This window comes from Notechis scutatus, chromosome 5 (assembly GCF_049901735.1).
Source record: "Notechis scutatus isolate UNSWTSFEM ecotype Mainland chromosome 5, rNotScu1.2, whole genome shotgun sequence".
NCBI lineage: Eukaryota > Metazoa > Chordata > Lepidosauria > Squamata > Elapidae > Notechis > Notechis scutatus.
Genome location: NC_142013.1, coordinates 87,655,109 through 87,674,916, shown reverse-complemented (window position 1 = coordinate 87,674,916; position 19,808 = coordinate 87,655,109). Strand labels below are relative to the sequence as shown.

General features: G+C 38.7%; 1 protein-coding gene across 6 annotated transcripts in view; it reads left to right on the top strand.

The window, feature by feature from the left end:
• Window positions 1-6,097: 6,097 nt before the first annotated feature.
• ARHGEF7 (Rho guanine nucleotide exchange factor 7) overlaps window positions 6,098-19,808 on the top strand; it is a 102,242-nt gene continuing 88,531 nt past the window's right edge. For 3 of the 6 annotated variants that reach the window (XM_026668889.2, XM_087967277.1, XM_026668892.2), the window contains exon 1: window positions 6,098-8,106. In XM_026668889.2, the coding sequence (XP_026524674.1) occupies window positions 7,942-8,106 (165 nt within the window). In that variant the 5' untranslated portion in view covers window positions 6,098-7,941. The remainder of the gene's footprint in view (window positions 8,107-19,808) is intronic. The other 3 variants (XR_015749895.1, XM_087967279.1, XM_026668890.2) reach the window with 1 other exon arrangement.

Here is a 19,808-nt window from a genome sequence, read left to right as displayed (position 1 = left end):
TGTTAAAAAGATAAAAGCTGAATATACTTTTTTTTTAAAAAAAAAAAAAAGAGGCAACAATAGTTAAAATTGAACATGAAAAGTTAGTTAAAGGTAGGGAGAATACCTTCAGGGTACCAGCCAGCCCCAGAATTGTGTGCTCTTCTGAGAGTCCAAAATGAGATACAATGCTGCACTTCAAATCTTCCAATATTTTGCTAGTGTGGCTGGGTTAGGAAAGTACCACTGAGTTTTTGATTTTATTTCAAGAATCAGAGTTGTGTTATGGCTGGCCTAATGATTTGCTGACAGAAAACAAGAAAGTAGCTTTGAACTTTGTTTTTTTCACTATAGTAGCAATAATAATAATTGTGTTGGCACAATCTAATCAAAAGATATATGGTTTATTGAATTGGCATCCTTCAGTCTCAAGAGACTACAGTATCATGCTATGAAACCGGTAACTGCCACTCCCCGTGTTGTTTCAATGCTGTATGCAAAGCTGGAGTGTCCTCTCCAGAGCACGAGGCCTGGGTAATTTAATATGGAGGATAAACTGTTACCCAAGCAGCAGATCCCCCCCCTCTCCACATCACTGGAATAGTCTAATGGAATGGCAGAGCTGATACGATTAGCTGGGTCGCAGGAGTTACCATAACGTGATTGTACCCAGTCATGAAATGCTCTGGGACTCCGGCTCTGGATTTTGCCTTGAGGTTGACTCCTGAAGCCTTTTCCAATAACAGATATAACCACAAGGCAGTAGAGGTTTGAAATAGAGTTTCACTTCTAGAAGATCGTTCTACCGTTTTATCTGCGATTGGGACATAAAGCCGTCTTCCGCCTTCAAAACTGTTGACCATCTTCTCCTGTAACCCTGGAAAGGGGCCCTTATGAGGTGCTACCAGCTGGACCAAGGTTTTTTAAGGAAGTATTACTCCTCTGGTGCTCCTCCTCACTCCAGGACGCCCGGATCAGCTCCATTTGCAATGTCCATTATCTTCCAACTGTCACTTTCTGACCATTCCACTTTACCAGCTCTTGGCCTATCAATTTCTTCATCTTTCTGTTTCTTCAACAAATTCCAGCCTTACAGTTAGTTTATCAAGCTTGTCGCTTTCTTGCCTTTCCCTCTATACACTCTTCCACTTCCACATACGAATCTCTACAATCCAAATTCTTCAAAAGCCTCTGCACAACACTTCGGAGTACCATCTACAAACCCATGCAGCCGCTGTTGCCATCTTAAAAAAAAAAAAGGCTTTATACTCAGGTCACAATTAGGATAATCATTTTCTTTATCACAAATATTGATATGGGTAATGGGGGCAGAATTGGCACACTTTCCGCAGCATTTGAGATACATTTTATATCCTAGCTATAAAACTTGAAGAAAATGAAGTTTGCCAGACGCAGAAATCATGCTGGCAGACCATTGGAAGATTGAGGTGTATTTATTATCTATTGTCACAGTATCTATTAGTTTCAATACTAGACCTAGTTGCTATGGGGACATCATAGACTACCCTTAAAAAATCAACATGCTAAAAAAGCATGCAGAGGGTGACTCTTAGCATTGTGATATCTATACATTTTCCATCTCATCTAGACCTTATTGTTCCAGTTATCTGAACCTGATTGCAGTTCATGTTCCTCTGCACTGGGCTTAATCATCCAATCAAAATCAATTGGTTTTTCTTTGTGTTATAATGGCCGTCTAATCTTTTACATTATTTTCTCCATATAGTCCTACTCTCTGGAATAATCTTCCACTTGAATTATGTTTGGAGCCAGATCTCTTGAAGTTAGAGGGGACCCTTGAAATGCTTCTTTTTCCAGAATCTTTATGAATTTTCTTTCAAGCCATTATTCACTACAAACATATTTTATGTTGTGCTAGTATTAAGAAGTGTTTTGTCTGTTCCATTAGGGAATGCTTAATATTCAAGAATACATAGTTTTCTTGTGTATTAAAACAAATATTTTATTTACCTATAGTGTGCTTATGCGTGCACAGAAAACAAAATTATTTTTATGCATTATTATTAGAAAATGGGCAAATAAATAAGGATAGTGAGTCCATTCCAGTCGATCAAATCATGTTTTTAGAGTATGTATATGTGGGATGTACAGAAGCCAGATATAATACAAAATGTGCCTGTTCTTTTATTTTTCTCTCCCTTTCTCTGCAAAAAAAGGGAGCTTATCCTAACATCTTCAAACTTGTAAGGCAGCCAAGGTATCTTCTGTGAGATAACATACTAAGTTGACTGTGTTGATTCTCTCTTCTGCAAGGAGATGGGCAGTTTTCTGGTAAGGAAATAAAAAGCTCCATCCCTTTTCTGTTTTACAAATAAAAAGGACATTGAAGTATAGGTAAGGAACCAGAGAACTGCATGATTTTCTTCTATGGAAGAAATACACATATAGACAACACTATCAAAAAATGCTGGGCCGGATAGCAAAGAAAGTGCAGAATTCCCAAAGGTTCATCTGTAGTGAGTACAAATACATCTTTCCTTAGAAACAGAAGTTTTTACTTCTGACCCTGGGTACAGCAAAATGTCTGCATTATCTAGCTGAGGCTTTCCCGTCTCTTTTAACTGAAGTCACTTGAGCAAGAACACCCCCCCCCTTTCTATTCAGGGAGGCTGATTCCCTTTTCTAAGCCAAGGCCAACAAGGCATTTCCAAGGGTGACAGCAAAAACCCCAATGCCTCTTCTAGATGGTGATGGTTTAAAAATAAATGAGTTGCTCATCAGTCTATTAGGAGTTCAAAGGTTTTTCTAGTTAATCTGGCTTCAGATGGGGGGAATGACAAAATCACCTGAGAACTCGCGGAATATAATTGATCTCTTTCTCTTAAGTTTTTGAAATCTTTTCAAAATAGCAACTCCTAGAATATCCACCCTTTGTTTTTAAAAGTGTTTTAGACACTAAATGTCAATTATTTAAGACAGGACCTTAAGGCATTGCATTGCAACATCAAATGATTTCATTACAGTAAGAGCAGAGTAGGAAAGAACACTTCACTTTAATGGAAGTTAAATCTACATATGATATTTGTGCTGGTGTGGCAGAGCAACCGAACAGGTCATGTACAGATTTCAATGGATAGTTCGAACTGCAGAAAAAAACCATTGCAACCAGCCTGCCTTCCATTGAGGAGCTGTATATTGCATGAGCCAGAAAGAGGGCTGAGAAAATATCTATAGCATAAAGAGATTGGTCTGTAATTTTCAACTAGGCTGGGGTCTCCCTTTTCGAAGATGGGGATGACCATGGCTTATATTGTTATTATTGTATTGTTATTAGCCTTCTCATCTTTCCTATTACCTTCTCCTAGTGGTATCCTGTGATTTATCACTTAGTTGGTTGTATCTTATGATTTATGATTGCATCTTACAATTTATGGCTTATCACTTTGTTGTTTGTATGTACATTGAGAGCTTATGCTCCAGAGATAAATTCCTTATGTGTTCAATCACACTTGGCCAATAAAAATTTTTCTACTTATTCTGTATCAGAGTTCTCCACTTTTGAGTTATTGAGTTATGACAATGGCTGTTCAAGCAAAGCAGGGAGCAAAGTCAGAACTGAGAATCAATCATGTTTCTTCCTTGCCTGTGCAAGTTGTGCACACTTATGTTGGCCTGGTAAAAATTCTTAAAATATGGTTCTATTTGTGCAAATCCCAGTGCAAATTCTAGGATTCTTATTCCCATTTTAATTGTGCAAGCACCCAATCAGGTTTAAAGAAAATGCAAACCTTTTATATAAGTTATCCACAATTTTGTCCAGGTGTTTGAGGTCTTGATCTAAGTCTTTATATGTTGCTAATAGGTCCCCCACCCTTCTATCTGCACATTAGCAACTTCTGGAACAAATTAAAAATACAAAGAATACATTAAATAAATCAAAGCATTTATTTGGCTAGCATTCCTGAGAATGCAAGCTGCCCAGTTTAAGATAGGCTGTTACACAAATGTTTTAAATGGATAACTGAACGAATCAAATTGATCAAGCAAAATATCATATGTAAATATCAGATTCTGTTAATTCTTTATAATTTCTTGTGTAGTAATTTAGCTGAATAATTGCAATAACCTACAAATATTAATCAAAATACAAAATTTTCACCTTGCTGAAGTTGCTCCTTCAGTTGTCTAAATTTTAGTATTGTGTAACATCTGTACTTCTCTGTGATTTTCAGTTAAAAACAATTGTTTTGAATTCCGTAACACATGCATACGTGTTATCTACCTTTAAATATAATTAATTGGTCAAGTTTGAAAAAGGATTTTCAGGCAAAGCAACTCTGAACCTTCTGTAGATCTTGCAGAAATACACAGGTGTTTCTCCATAAGATATTTTGTTACTGTTTTGTTTTCCAGAGATGATACAAATAATTCACATTATTTTATATTGGTTTTTAATATTGTTACTGCTCAGTTATGAGAATGAGATAGGCAGCCATAACAATTGTAGAAACAAAGAAAAATTTACCAAATGAGCTCATCTGGTTTTAATTTTAACAAGTGTTTGGAGTGTCTAGCTCTGTGATGGTGAACCTATGCCACACGTGTCAGAAGTAGCACGCAGAGCCATCTCCGTTGGCACGCGCGCTGTTACCCCAAAGCAGGTCCACTGCGCAGGCATGTGCACTGTCCACCCGCCAGCTGATTGTTGGGTAGCTGCCACCATGTGCAGGGGGTGGGGCACGTGCAGGAGACATGCACATGCGCAGAAATGCATGATGCATGTGGGGGAGTTGCACACACATGCGCAGAAACATGCATCACACCTGGGGGGGTTGCATGTGCAGAGACGTGCAGGCAGGGGGTGTGCTCGCATGAGCAGGAGGCGTGGGACCCCCATGTGCATTGCCTTATGGGTGCTGGCACACATGTGGGCACATGTGTGTGCTTGCATTTTTGGCACGCGAAAACGGAAAGGTTAACCATCACTGGTCTAGCTGTTCCTGAAATGTACAGCTTTTAAATTATTTAATAGACAATTAATGCTTTTGAGAGTGTACAATAAAAGGCTGAAACTTTAGACATGATATCAGCCCAGTGAACTACAGGACTATTACATATCTCTGTCTTTTTTCATCTGCATAAATTCAGAACATTCAAGGCTCAGCTATCAATCTCACCCTATTTAGATATCTGATCTTGATTTTTAAATGTTGTCTTTAGTGACTGCCTTTGGCAGATCTCAAATGTACCTCAGGTCCTAATTGTTTTTCTGAAACCAAGCTGGCTCTAACACTTAAAAAACTGAATAATATCTATTATATTTAGCCACAGAAAAAGGAGCATTCCAAATATTCTGGATTTCTAAAATTCATCCAGTAATAAAATAATTTAGTAAAGTGTTAATAATAAAATAGTTTTTAATGAAAATATAATTATATGAATTATATTTAATGAAAATATAAATGTACTCTGTCTTTGGTTTGGTTTCTAAATTTACGTTGTTATTCACATCTGGCATTAGACAAAATCTGGTATCATTCAACTTCAGAAAGATGGTGACTGCTGGTTAAAACCTTACGCTGAAACCGAAGAGAGACTTAGAGATTAATCAACTTGATAGTAAAGGTTTACTTTTTGATTTGGGGCCTATTAGGATCTCACAGTCCACCATAGTTCCTACAGCTGTATCTTGAAAAACAGGGATCATCTTCCACATGGGATCTTTAATAAAGCCTATATGACCAATCTCTTTAGGATCTCACCAAGACGACCTGGTTTTCATAGTTAATTTAGTTAAAATAAGTTAAAATGATGGTTTAATTTTTGAAAAGCTTAGCATACCAGAGACAGTGGTACTTTACAGTGGTACAAAAGGAAGAGGAAGAGAGAGTAAAAACAAAATAAGCAAGCTCAGACACCAGCCCTTCAAATGATTTATGAAGTTGTTAAAATGATCAACTTTCATTGAAATAAATGAGGGGGAAGAGATCAAATGAATTGTTAGATTCTGCAGTGTAATTCTTCCCTCTGTTGCAACCAGGTGGAATAGCTGCTAAAAGGTATATACTTTACTGTTTTGTTTAAACTAAAAAATTGCTTTACTGAATGAAAGGGAAATAAAATATGTTTTATAAATCAGAATCGATTTTATTAAGGCTCTAACAATTTAGCACTGACAGCTGTGATAATAAGCATTTTATTTTAAAAATGCCTCAAGTGATTGTTTTAAAATTCCTTTAATGATATTGTTTTAAAGTACTTCATTTTGTTTTAAAAGTACTTCATTTATTTTATTTAGTCAATCGCTTACAATATAATAGAAACAAGAATAAACATAAGTTTAAATACATAAAATAGGAACTAATAATTGGGGACAATAGGACAGGGACGGTAGGCACGATTGCGCGCTTATGCAACTTATCTTAGATTTTACAACAGATATTTATTTATGCGGCTTATCTGTGGTTTTCAGTCAGCAGGAAAAGCAGCAAGAAACTTTCCTTCACAAAAGCCGCATATCAATGCCGCTTCGACTTATTGGCGTTACTTTAAAAATCCCGTGGTAGAAATAAACGCACCTGCCGCTGGAGGGCGCCGCGAGCAAGAACCGCTCAAGCCACCTCAGGGTTGAATGGATACTGTTCGCGGAGCTCTTGGAACCGTTTTGGAGCGCGAGAAAAGGTCCGTCGTAAACGCGAAGGGTGTTTTTTTGGGGGGGGGGAAAGAATTTTCTCTTTCCGTTGCACAAGAAGCCAGGCGGATTATTTTCCCGCATCTTCTCTCGTTCAGTGGTACGGTGAATTTGTAGCTTGGGAGCTTCCCGAAAAGGATTAAAAGATACGTGGGGTAGCTCTTATTTCTGCCTCCCCGCGTTGCTCTTCTTGCCCTTCTTTGCCGAGGGAGCGAATTTTTTTTTTTTTTTAATGAGTCGTACAGATTCTGGTGACTCAGTGAGAAAAGTCGGCTGGTTTCAAACACCCCCCCCCTCCCCGCGGGTCTCCCTTCAAATCACTGGAAAAGCCTCACGCAGGAGATTGTCATAGATTATTTCTTTCCAATCTTCTGGTAAATGTTTATGTTGAATTTAGCCCAGCTGATCATTTGAGTCATGGAAGCTCTATATTCCCTTCCTGTGTATGCACACACACGCACACACACACTTCCAAGGCTCTCGTAGACCTCCGCCACTCTGTCTCTCTCACACACACATACACGCTTCCAAGGCTGTCGTAGACCTCGCCAGGCCTCAGAAGCAAAACCAACCCTGCCTCTTCACGAGCACTCACGTGCAACCACGGACCCGTGCATGCGCCCCTTTCGCCGGAACGCGCGGGATCCCAGCTCCCGCACTGCCGGCCCGCGGGCGCCTTTGCGAGAAGGCTCGGCGGCATCGCTGCCTCAAGTCGAGGTTCCCGCGCGCGCGCGCCCGACGGGGGGGCGCTGACTCGTCGCTAGGTCCGCGCGCGGAGCTGGCGAGGGTCTAATTTTTTTTCTCCCCCTCCCCCCCCCGAATGATGTCATGGAGAGGCAGCCGGCGGGGGGAGGCGCTGCAGGTTCATGTGTACATAATGAAAAGGCGTTTGACAATCTGCCAAAAAACACGGGAGGGAGAAACTGAACCTCCTGGATTTCGTAAATCGAGTCGTCATCCTCTGCAACTACGGGAGAAAAAAGGAGGGGGAGCAGCAGCAGCGGCGGCGGCAGAAGCAGCGGCGACTCGCGACTCGGCTGCTGCCTCCATGTGAAACCCCAAGCCCCCCCCGCCCAAAAAAAAGAAAGAAAGAAAAAGAAATCAAGGGGTGGGGGGGGAAAGGGGGAGGGTGGGGTGGTTGGGGGGCAAGTCCGGGGAGAAAGCAACAGTTCCCAGCGCCCCGTAAAATTACGACCCTCGCCTCCCCGAGTGGTGCATTGCTTTCCCCGTCTCCGGCGCGCTGGCTCTTCGGTGGGATTAGAAGCTTCTTCTTGGCAGCGGCAGCAGCCATGAATTCAGCCGAGCAAACCGTTACATGGCTGATCACCCTGGGGGTGCTGGAGTCGCCCAAAAAAAGCATCTCCGACCCGGAGGGATTTTTGCAGGCATCTCTGAAAGACGGGGTGGTTCTCTGCAGACTGCTGGATCGCCTGCTGCCGGGTACTATAGATAAAGTAAGTGTCTTTAATAGTCCTATATTTCCCGTTAAAAAAAATCTCTCCCTCGCCCCTCGCGCCCTCCCCGCCCCCTCCCGGCCGCCTACGCCGTCCCGGCCCCGTAAAGAGAATCGGGTTTTACTTGGGCTTCGCCGCCAGGGCGTCGCATAACGCAAGGAAAGGCACCAAACTGCCCCTTGCCAGCATGTGCGGGGTCTTTGCAACCATTGCAGCCCAAAACCCCGCGCGGTGGGCTGCATAAGGCGAGGCTCCTTTGCGATTATCTGGGCAGAGAGGCTCGGGCAGATTCCCCCCTAAAAAAAAAGCGCGCCTGACACGCCTGGATTCAATCCGTCAGGCTCCTTCAATTCGGGATATGTCGGAAAGTGAGCCGAGCCCGGGACTCGTTTCGATCCACGCACTTTCCTTTGTCCAGGGTCTCTCACCTCCCCCCCCTCCCCAATACAGCCTTTCCCCCACCCTTGGAAAGGCAGGAAGCGTGTGGCCTTTTCCGTGGCAAGGCTCTTGCGCGGACACATCCTTCCTGTCTAGCTGCAGAGGCTCCATTGTCGAGCTTAAAGGAGGGGATGGAAACTGAGGGAGTGGGTGGGGAGGTGGGCCGAATTGGGAGCAGAGTTTGAAATATAGTGAGGCAGCTTACACTTTTAGCTTTTCGGCCTTCAGGCAGTAGTGCCCCAGGCTTCCTATCTTCAAAATCGTACCAAAAGGGACAAAAAAGGCCATCAATGAAGCCATCAATCACCCGCTTAGAATGATAATCTATGTGTAATTGTGTGTGTGTATAGGAAAGAAAGGACGAATCTCTAGAGGAAATATATACAATATTTAAATTGGAAGGTGTTTTTTGTGTATGCCTTATGTATCTTATTAACTATTAGTGAAAAGTAGAATTGTTTTGCTTTGATAGACATGGAGGCGTATTTAATTTTACTTTGAGATTATTTTCTGTAGATAAATATACACCTCGATATTGTACTTGAGACTGTAGGTGTGATAGTGCAGGGTTTTTATATTATAGTTACAATTTTATACAAATCTCACACACGCACACAAGTTAAGTGCAGTTCAACATGCAATATAGGCTTCTATTTTTAGGGGGAAATGAGGAAAAAAAATCACCTAATTTCAATTCTGCCTTGACACACTAATGCTTGAATATGTTCTTCTTAGTGAGAAATTTCTTAAGGTGCCCTCATTGCAAAATGATGACCTAGTTAGCAAGGCAGCTCCTGTGATTTATTGTGTTATTTTAAAGTCTAAGTTTAGTATCTTGATATTCAGATGGGGCACTGTGTGATGGGAAAAACCAAAGACATAGGTGTTTTTTTTAAAAAAAAATTGGGCGTGTAACATGATTTTTAAAAAACCTTTCTTTCCTCAAATTCTAGCACTTTCAAACATTAATTTGAAATGAGAAGGTTCCATGTATTCTGCAAGAGAGAAGGGTATGTTTATTCCACATGTATACAAATGTACTTAGATCAGCAGATTGGACTTTTGTTTCTCTGTCTGCTAGGAACCAGATTGTTGGGTGGAAGGAAGGGGCAATAGTGCTACACATTGATTCTTCCCCCCTCAGCTTGTATTGTACAATGCACTTTGACCTAGATATTGATTGAAGTTGCACTTTTATTCTAATTAAGGAGAGACTAAATGAGAATCAGTAACTGAGCATTTCCATGTTTTGAGGAAATCGCAATAGCTGTGAATTAACCATGAGGGACTTGGAAAAGTACATACACTGTTTAATGAAAAGATTATATTGGCCAGAACTTTTGGTGCTCTTTTAAAGCAATCAGAATATTAGATGCATAGTAATGGCCACTAGAGGGTGGATTTGCTATGGAAGGTGGCTCCTAGTTACATCCTGAGAGATTATGAATTTTAAATTTTGATTTTCTTTTTACTTTTTCACTCTGAACAACAGCCTTCATGAAGCCTTGGAGGTAGAAGAGTCCATTGGATTTTTAAATTCCTTTCATTAGAGATTTACAGATCTTGCTTTAATTTAGTAAAAAAAAAACAAAAAACAATTTCTCATAAATCTTAAGTCCCCTTCATAAATGTATAATTTAAATAAATTTATCAGTGATCATCCTGAGGAAGTTCTGAATATATCACAGAATCACAGGACTGGAAGTCTTCTAATCCAAATCACTTCTCAGATCATGGTGGACAAATGGCTGTCCCACCTTTGCCTGAAAGCTTTCAGTGGGCCTCACAGCTCCAGGAGGGAGGCTTTTCCATGCCTGAATATCTTGCATGGTCAGGAAATTCTTCCTTGTATCTAGACCGTCTTTAAAATCTCTGCCAGTTGCTTCTTACCCATAAGAGCAGTAGAAAGAGAAAAAACCACACCCACTTTCCTGCATCAGTATGTATGGTTTGGTATAGAGTACTGTGTGGGCCCAGCTGTTGTATTTTATAAAATATGCCTTATATGGGTTTGGGTAAAAGTGATCTATTCAACAAACCATAATTTAACCACACCATGCCTCAGCATAATTTGTGGACCATTATGAAATATAAATCAAACAGATCTAGCCCAACAGTCAACATGATTTTGATGGAGGCTGCCTAAGTCTTATGGACTCATATTCAACTTTTTTGAGATCCAAATTATGCTTACTGTAACCATGCCACATACCTTGCAAATACGTCTTTTTCATGTAGGATGTGTTGGCGGACTGATTAGACCTAAAGTCTAATGAAAGAATGATTGATACTCAGCAATTGTTGAATATCCTGGCATTGTTTGAAATTAACAGTATTAAGGAGTAGAGCAGGGCTGTCAAACTCATGGCCCGCAGGCCGAATGCATCACGCATTGTCTACGCCTACGTCACGATATGTCATGTGACACTGCTGTGACTACGCGGGTTTGACACCCTTGGAGTAGAGAGAAAATAAGGAAGTAAGCAAGTAGAATGAAATTTGCAATTTGTGTGTCCTCACTAAGGAAGAAATTTTGGAATGAAAACTGAAAGCATTTTGTGAAAGAATGGCTATCTGCAATGTGCTTACTCATCATTAATTTGGATAATATAGAAGTGCAGTTCAAAAAAAAATCCTAGGTAGTTTATGTGTGATTTAAGATAGCATGGGATTCTCTTATTATCTAACAGTATTACAGAAAATAATGACAAATGGGGTTTATCTGGATTTCATTCAATAATTCTGCTGCATTCTAATGTTGGCAACTATGTTTAGTGAGCTGTGGGCAAAATTGGAAAGCTAATATTAGAGAATTTTGGGAAAAAAGAATTGTAGTTTGAGATAAGAGGGAAGTGAAAATGTTACATGTATAGGCAAAAGGTTCATTGGTATTTTAGCTTACTAATTTAAATACGTGATTGTCAAATTTTTCATTGTGATATTAACATTCTCAGATGGTTGAGTGTTCCATCAGACTTTTACTTGCTGCTTTATCTTCATACCATTTCAATATCAGTTTAAATTTTTGGATTAATAATTTGTGTCAATACACATTCATTTTAAAAATTAATATGACCAATAATACTGCATCAATGAAAAGGAAATTTTTTGAGTTTCACCTGTATTAGGAAGTTTCTGAAATCTGGGAATTTTTATACTAGGTTGTTTTAAGTTGCAAGTCTTTATTTTGAGGAACTCCAAACAATAGTTATTTCAGAGTTCAGAAGATGCATAAGCCATAACGATTTGTTAAAAAGCTGTTAGATGGGATGCTTAATCCATTTAGTCCACCAGTCTGTTCTTGTAATGACCAATCACATGCTATTTCATAAAACATGTTTTATGAATGGTTATATTTACCCAGTCAGCCCAAATCAAACCACATTATGGCTTGTCACAATGTGTAAACCTAGACAGTTGTGAGTTAGTGAAATATGTAGTCTAAATCTTGTCTGTCATCTTGTCTTTGTCCTAACTGTTTAGAAAGAAAATAATTGTATGACCCAGTTTAAGTCAGGCATGATCCACTGGTACTTCACAATGGAATTTCTGGAAGACCAGTTTTTGACAGCCTGTCTTTACTTTAACACAGTGTAACATACGCATTAAAAAAACAAGCATATTTGTTTGGAAACCAATGTGTTGAAATGAATGCAAGTTTAGAAATAGTTGAAAGATAGTCTGAATAGTGTATGAAAATCTCTAATTTTTTTTTTGTCCATGTAAATTGATAGCTTTATGTGAATCACATATGGAGGCTTTGAGATAAAGCCATAGTAAATAAACATATAGTATGTGGCTGCTATACCATTACACCACAAAGAGTAAGTTGAGTGCATGTTTCTGTTTGGAATCAATCTTTTGGACACTAGACAAAAACAGCTTCTTTTCCTTGCAAGAAACTATCTGAAGACTTGGGCATTTTGGGTTAGGCTACAATCCAGATAGAACGTTTAAATGCACATTTATTGTGCTTAACAGAAAGTTTTATTAAAAGCCTCTGAATTCGAGCAGAAGATGAGCAGCTAAGAAGGAATAAAAAGCTCTACATGTAAAAATCTTACAGGCGACACCAAGCAGCTTGGTTCCCGGTGAGTTATGAGAAACTGCCACCAATCTGCATATTCCCAAAGACATTTCATTGGCGCCAAGAGGAACAACATAATGTAATCACACCTACTTTTCTGTTACAAAGTGGATTAGGTAATGTAGCAAAATAAATGCAATGTGACAGAATCATGTAAGGTATGAATTGGAAGAAGCAGGATAGAAAGACTACTGATGCATTTAAACTTCGATGTTTGAGAAGACTCCTGAGTACAGGTAGTCCTTGACTTAAAATAGTTCAATTAGTGACCATTCGAAGTTACAATGGCACTGAAGAAAGTGGCTTATGACCATTTTTCACATTTAAAAACAGTTACAGCATCCTCATGTGGTCATGTGATTTACATTCAGACGTCTAATAACTAACATTTATGATGGTTGCAGTGTCCCAGAGTCATGTGATTCCCTTTTACAACCTTCTGACAAGCAAAATCAATGGGGGGGAACCAGATTCACTTAACCATGATACTAATTTAAGAACTGCAATGATTCACTTAACTGTGGTGAGAAAAGTCATATAACGGGGCAAAACTCACTTAACAAATTTCTTACTTTGCAATATAAATTTTGGCTCAAAAGTTTTCATAAGTTGAGGACTGTCTCAATACCATTCATGGCCAAGAAAGCAAATATATGTATCAGGTCCTCCCTTGAGACAATAACTTGGTCTTCAACACCAATAAGACCAAGGAGCTTATAGTGGATTATAGAAAAAACAGATCAGACATCCAGCCCTTGCTTAGCAATGGAGACCCAGTGGAGCAAGTGGCCAGTTTTTAAGTTTCTGGGTGTTACCATAAAAGAGGACCTGACCTGGGGTGCCCACACTGCAGCTCTGGTCAAAAAGCCCAGCAGAGATTATACTACCAAAGACTTATCAGAAAACAACAACTGAATGAAAAACTGTTGGTGACCTTCTACCGCTGCACCATGGAGAGCATTTATGGTTTGCCAATTGCACAGTGGCAGATAGGAAAGCACTCCAGAGGGTTAATGTCATTGCCCAGAAGATCATTGATTGCCCTCTCCCCTCTTTGAAAGAGCTTTATAGCTCCCGCTGTACTTAATAGCTCCCGCTGTACTCCCGCTGTACTTAAGAAAGTTCAAAACATTCTCAAAGATTCATCTCATCCTGGGAACCCTTTTTTTTTAAATTACCATCTGGCAGACGGTACAGAATAATAAAAACAAGGACAAATAGGCTGAAAAACAGCTTCTATCCCAGGGCAGTAGCTCTTTTGAATTCTGCTGTATAATGCAGTGTTGGTGCGGTGTTGGGGGTTTCCAGTTCAATGTTTGAAGGGTGAAGGATGTGTGTTTGTGTTTATTTTCATGGTCATGATGTGCACTGAAGATGGTGTTTGATTTCGTTGTACGAGCTGCAGTGACAATAAAAAAAAAGTAAACTAAACTGTGGCTTCCGGTTTGAGCTTCTTCAGCGACAGACAGAAACCTCGTCTCTGCGAGGCTTCAATCCGTGCTCACCGCTGGAGCATCCCAAGCCGGCTGGCTTCGGGGCTAAGCCACCCCGTAGAGGTGGTGAAGAGGGGGGAGACTGCCTGCAGGGTTGAGGAGAGCCGCATCTCTCCTCCCCAGCTGGCCATTACTCCCTTTCCCAAAGGCGGTTGCAGCGGTGGTCAGAAATGCCCACCACAAAGAAGAACTCGACTGGAAAAGAATGTGCAGGAGGGAGATAAGAAGAGAAAGTTTTGGTTGACCGGGTCAAACAGCAAAAGCAACAAATAAGGTACCCTGGAATTGAAACTATTAAAAAACAATAACATTGTTCCCTAAGAAGATTTTTAAGCTGCGAAGGAGAGAGAAAAGGGAAAAGATTTGGTTTTTTTTCCTCCTTTTCCTATACTGATAGCTAAGAGACTTAAGCAAGAAATTGGAAAAAAATCCACTTTGACATCAATAGGCATTTAATGCTGAAAATAAAAAGTCAAAGGGATAATAAAGATTTCTGGATAATTAAAAGCTTTTGAAAATAGGAAAGGAGAGAGGAAGAATAAAAGGGCAGGATCTGGAAGGGAGGAGACTGCTTGGAATTAAAAAAGAACTTATAGCAAAATCTCAACAAGACTTCCAAAAGATACATTCTAACTGAAATATCGCAACAAAAACCCCAGGAAGAGAAAGTCAAAAAAGAAATAAGAAGATATAACTCGGGAATATCTGTATTACTTGATGATTTCTGGATTCTTGGTTATTGTTTTGAATGACTAAAATCAATCGGGTGGTTGTTTAAAATGGCTCCACTTTTAGAAGAACTGAAAATGGAACTTAAAAAGTACAAAGAAGATGCACAAGAAGGGAGAGGTTCTTTTGGCTTCATATTTCAGTTTTTAGAAATGGAGATTTGGAATTATGAGAAACAACAAGAAATGCCTGCAGAACAAGAAGATTGCAACAAAGAAGAAGCCATATTTAATGAACAAGTAATCTTAGATGGGGGGAAAAAAGGAAAGGGGGGAAAGAGAATGGAAATTTTAAGATTGGGGAAAAACAACTCCAAAAAAAAAAAAATAGAGTGAAAAATAAGTATAAAATCAGAAAGCAATAGAAGAGGGAAATGCAGAAGAGAGAATTGGAAATAGAGAGACAAGGGGGTAAAAAGGGGAGGGAGAAGATGAGAGGGAAGAAAGAAAGGAAAAGAAGTCATAAAGGACAGAAAAAAATACAGAGAAACAGGGCCTATTTAGAGATAATGGGTGAAAATTTAATGGAAAAAGGGATTCTGCAAAGGTTCATAAGATAGTATGGTTATATTAGAAACAGAAATAATTTTAGAAAATATGAAACTATGATTAAAATGTCTGATAAAATAGCTATCGTAATTCAGTGGAATGCTTGTCAATAAATAAATGTAATAAAAGGTATATTTAATGATTTATAAAACGTGAAGAGAAATAAGGGAAAATTAATTATGGAGATTATATGTGTTTTTAAGGAAGTATGATATTTAATTGAAAAGAAGTGTTAAAGATGTTAAGATTTTAATGATTATTAATGATAGAACTGAACTGGAATGGAATGAGGGTTTATAATTACATATATTTACAATCTTTTTTTTTTTTAAAGAATATAGTGTGTATTATAAGAATATACCAAGCAGAATTCGATTGGAAGTTATGTATTATGTATTATATTGAAGGTCATAACCTTAAGGTATATATTGAAGTTTAAATAACAGTTGAATGGATGTAATTAAAAGATATAAAGGTGTCATACTCCAATTAGTAACTACAGGAGAAAACTTGTTTAATGAGAAAAGATAATATGAAATTGAAACAGAACAGACAAAAGTATAAATATAATGATTTGAATTGAGATGAGATAATCAAATTAAAATCGAGAAAATCAAAAGAGGGGAAAAACTATATAGAAAATGTAAAATAGTATAAGTTAAGGAATAGAATACAAAAAGGAGCATGAAATTGAGTTTTGTGTCTGTATAAAGAAGTTCAACCCGGGACCATGCTATTTTCAGAAAATATTTTTTACTTGTATTTTGTATGTGTGAAAACCCAAATAAAACTTTATTTTAAAAAAAGTAAACTAAACTAAACTAAATGACCAAGCACAAATGATCATACATTGGACACATTTTGCAAAGACATAGCTCTCTTGAGAAGTCAGTGGGAAAGTAGGAAAAAGGGAAAGAGGGAGTTCCGCAATAAGATGGATAAGCTTCACTACAGCTTAGCAGTAAGGAGTACACTACTGGTAGTCTGAAATATCAGGTTGGGGATAGATCATCCTGAAGAAGGGCAGTCTACGTTGTCATTAAAATTTGGCATTGTTTTGATGACACATGATCAGTTGGATAGGTCATCTAGTCTAACTCATTGCTTATTATCCCAAATGGTCCTTCAGTCTCCTTTTGAACATTCCCAGGGAGAGGGATCCAACCATTGTTCTTTTACTAAATAGTTCTTACTTTCAGAAAGTTACTTCTAATCATTCTTCCCCAGTGCTATGTAGTACTAGGTCTGTGGACTGGCACTGTTCCACGGCATGCCAGAAACTGGGCCACGCAAACAAGCAAAGCTCCATCTGCAGGATGCAGACAGCATATGAAACCATGCCCTCTCCGGTCTGTGGAAAAAACCTTTCTCCATAGAACTGGTCCCAGGTGCCCAAAAGGTTGGGGGCCTCTAAGATTATACATTGAGCAATGAGTATAAAATAGCCATTTGTGTAGATTGGCTTTGCCAACACTATTTTAAGCATTTGAAAATATGCTCATATTCCCTGACTTGTTCTGCTCCAGTTCTGAGCCAGTCTAGATTCTAGAATGTCTAACAGCCTGTTCACACATCATTTTTCTAAATCATTTATCACAAATTTATCCTAAAGCAAATCAAATGCACTTGCACACTTTGCTGAATCATAGTTTATTTAAACATGCATTATTCAACCAATGTGTTTATATACAAATCACAAACACGGGACATTGTATGATTCCAATAATAATAGCCTAAATGATGTTTAAGGTGAAACCATATACAGTATATATTAATCTAATTGATTAATCTAGTGTACTGGAAAAGCTACTAAATTAGAACCTGGCAGACTGTGAGTTCTAGTCACGGGGACGAGGCCATTTGGGTTATTTTGGGCCAGTCAGTCAAGAAAGAAAGCAAAGACAAACCAAGTACAAAAATCTTGCCAAGATAACCAACTTTCAGGCAATCACCAGGAGTCCAAAATGGCATGAAGACATTAACCAACTAACCAGTTAACTAACTAAATAACTAACAAAATAACAATGTTTTTTAAAGAAAAAACTTAAACCAGAATTTAATTTTGAATAGGTAGGAATGCAGTAGTACTGTGTTGTTAGCCATTTTCTCTTGCTGATTTTCTTTGCGTATTTACAGATTGTATATTTATATTAAAAACACAAAGCTATAGCCTGTCTTAAATAATCTTTCTATTTAATGGATTTTTTTCTTGGCATGGCTCCCATTCTTTTAAAAGCTTGATGACATGCCAAAATGCAGCAAGTAGAATATGTTTTACTAATTTTGCATTTGCCTGTCAGTATTGCATTTGCTTTGGCACACCCTAGGAAAAAAATACGAGCCTTACTGGGGGGGAAAAATGCTTGCTCTTATTTACATGATTACACATTCCAAAAGGACAAGCTGGTTCTGTTCATACAAGGCAACAATGCACACTCATCTAGTGAAAGTGAGAGTACCTGTACCATGACACTGTCAGGAAAATGATGCATGCAAATAATTTCTGTCAATTGCATGATGAAGTCATGAACTACATGGCATCATTTCCCCCTATGCCCTCATGCAGATGCCCATGGTATCATGTTATAGGAAATTCACTCAAATTTATGGATTTATACTGAATCACAGACTAACCAAAGAGGCTGGATCTGCAGATCATGGTAGGCTAAAATATAGTTGGCTGGTTTGGTGTCAATTTATCATGGCTAAGTGTACCATCTAAACACAGGTCACTCAGCCACAAATTAGCCAGCCACATTTCAGCTTAGCCTGGTATATGGAAAATCCCAGTTCTTTCTAAAGAAGGCAGTGTTTGTATTAACACTGTTTGTTTTAGAAATTGTAATGGTTAGACTCACATATGCTGAACCATCGTCCATAACTGGAGAGAATCATTTTGGAAGCCTATGGGATCTTTCATGTGTAGACAATTCCATTGGTCTGGTTCCTACAGCTTTTTGAAATAGAAACTGAACGGCAGATTGCAGATTTTTAAATAAGTTTTGTAAAGTTGGCATGTTTAGCACACTACTGTTCCCCAAAATAGAAATTTTAAACAATTTGCCTAAAATTTGTACCTGTATCACCCAGATGGCTTCATACCTAAGATGAATCTATTTTTTATTTTTTATTTATTTTGTTTTTATTTGTCAATTGCTTACAAGATAATAGGTACAAGTAAAACATAGTTATGAATACATGGATACATATAAGAAAAATAAAAATATATATAAAAGAAACAATAGGACAGGAAAGGTAGGCACGTTGGTGCACTTATGCATGACCCCTACAGACCTCTTAGGAAAGGGGTAAGGTCAATAGTAGACAGTCTATGGTTAAATTTTTGGGGCTTGAGGAAGAAGCCGCAGAGTCAGGTAGAGTATTCCAGACATTGACCACTCTGTTGCTGAAGTCGTATTTCCTGCAATCAAGTTTGGTGCGATTAACCTTGAGTTTGTATCTATTGTTTGCTCTTGTGTTGTTATGGTTGAAGCTGAAGTATTCATTGACTGGTAGGACATTGCAACATATGATTTTATATACTATACTTAGATTGGACCAAAGGCAGCGTAGTTCTAGGTTTTCTAGGTCTAGAATTTCAAGTCTGGTGGCATAAAGGTATTCTGCAATGAGTAGAGCAGTGGAGAACTCTAGTGAAATATTTCTGGATCTAGAACTCACAGTCTCTGGATTTCTAGCCTGGTACTTTAATGTGAGTCCAAACTGGCTTTCATGGCATATTAGTTTGTTTTCTAGTGCTCACAAAGATCCAAGAGCCAACAAGCTCTTCCTCCACAACATTTGGGAACTCAGTTGAGGGATCATTGATGAGCCAGAAATGAATGCCTCAGTCTGGCCTCTTGGGTTTGCCACAATAAACAAATCTCTGCTTTCTCTATCAACAAAGTGAAAGAGAAACAACTCATTTTCAAGATTGTGAAGATGGCAGTGTTCCTTCCTTCTAGCCTTGATGTTTGGATCCCTTTATTTAGCTATTTTTATCCAGCCCCCACTTTGGGATACCAAGGAACTAGAAAGTGAGCCAAACTAGCCTTCAATGATTAAATAGAGAAACCTATGCAAGAATATGCAGTAAAGTGCTGCTTTTTAGGCATTGATAGTTTATGCTTTAAGATAATGCTCTTAGATTGCAGAAAATTTATGACTGGGTTAATCCAAGATTTATTGCAAGGCTAAGCAAGCATCCAGCAGTGGTTTATGATGGTTAGGAGTTCAAATTAATCTGTGATCAGATCTGCATCCCAATCTGGAATTAACCATAATTATCTTAAAATAGAAGAAACAAGTTAATACTTAAGAAAAGACCCATTTGGGGTTACTTTCCTAGTATGCTGGTCAAGTGGCAGAAATTTAATCTGGGAGAATTCAGACTCACCTTTTTCCAGA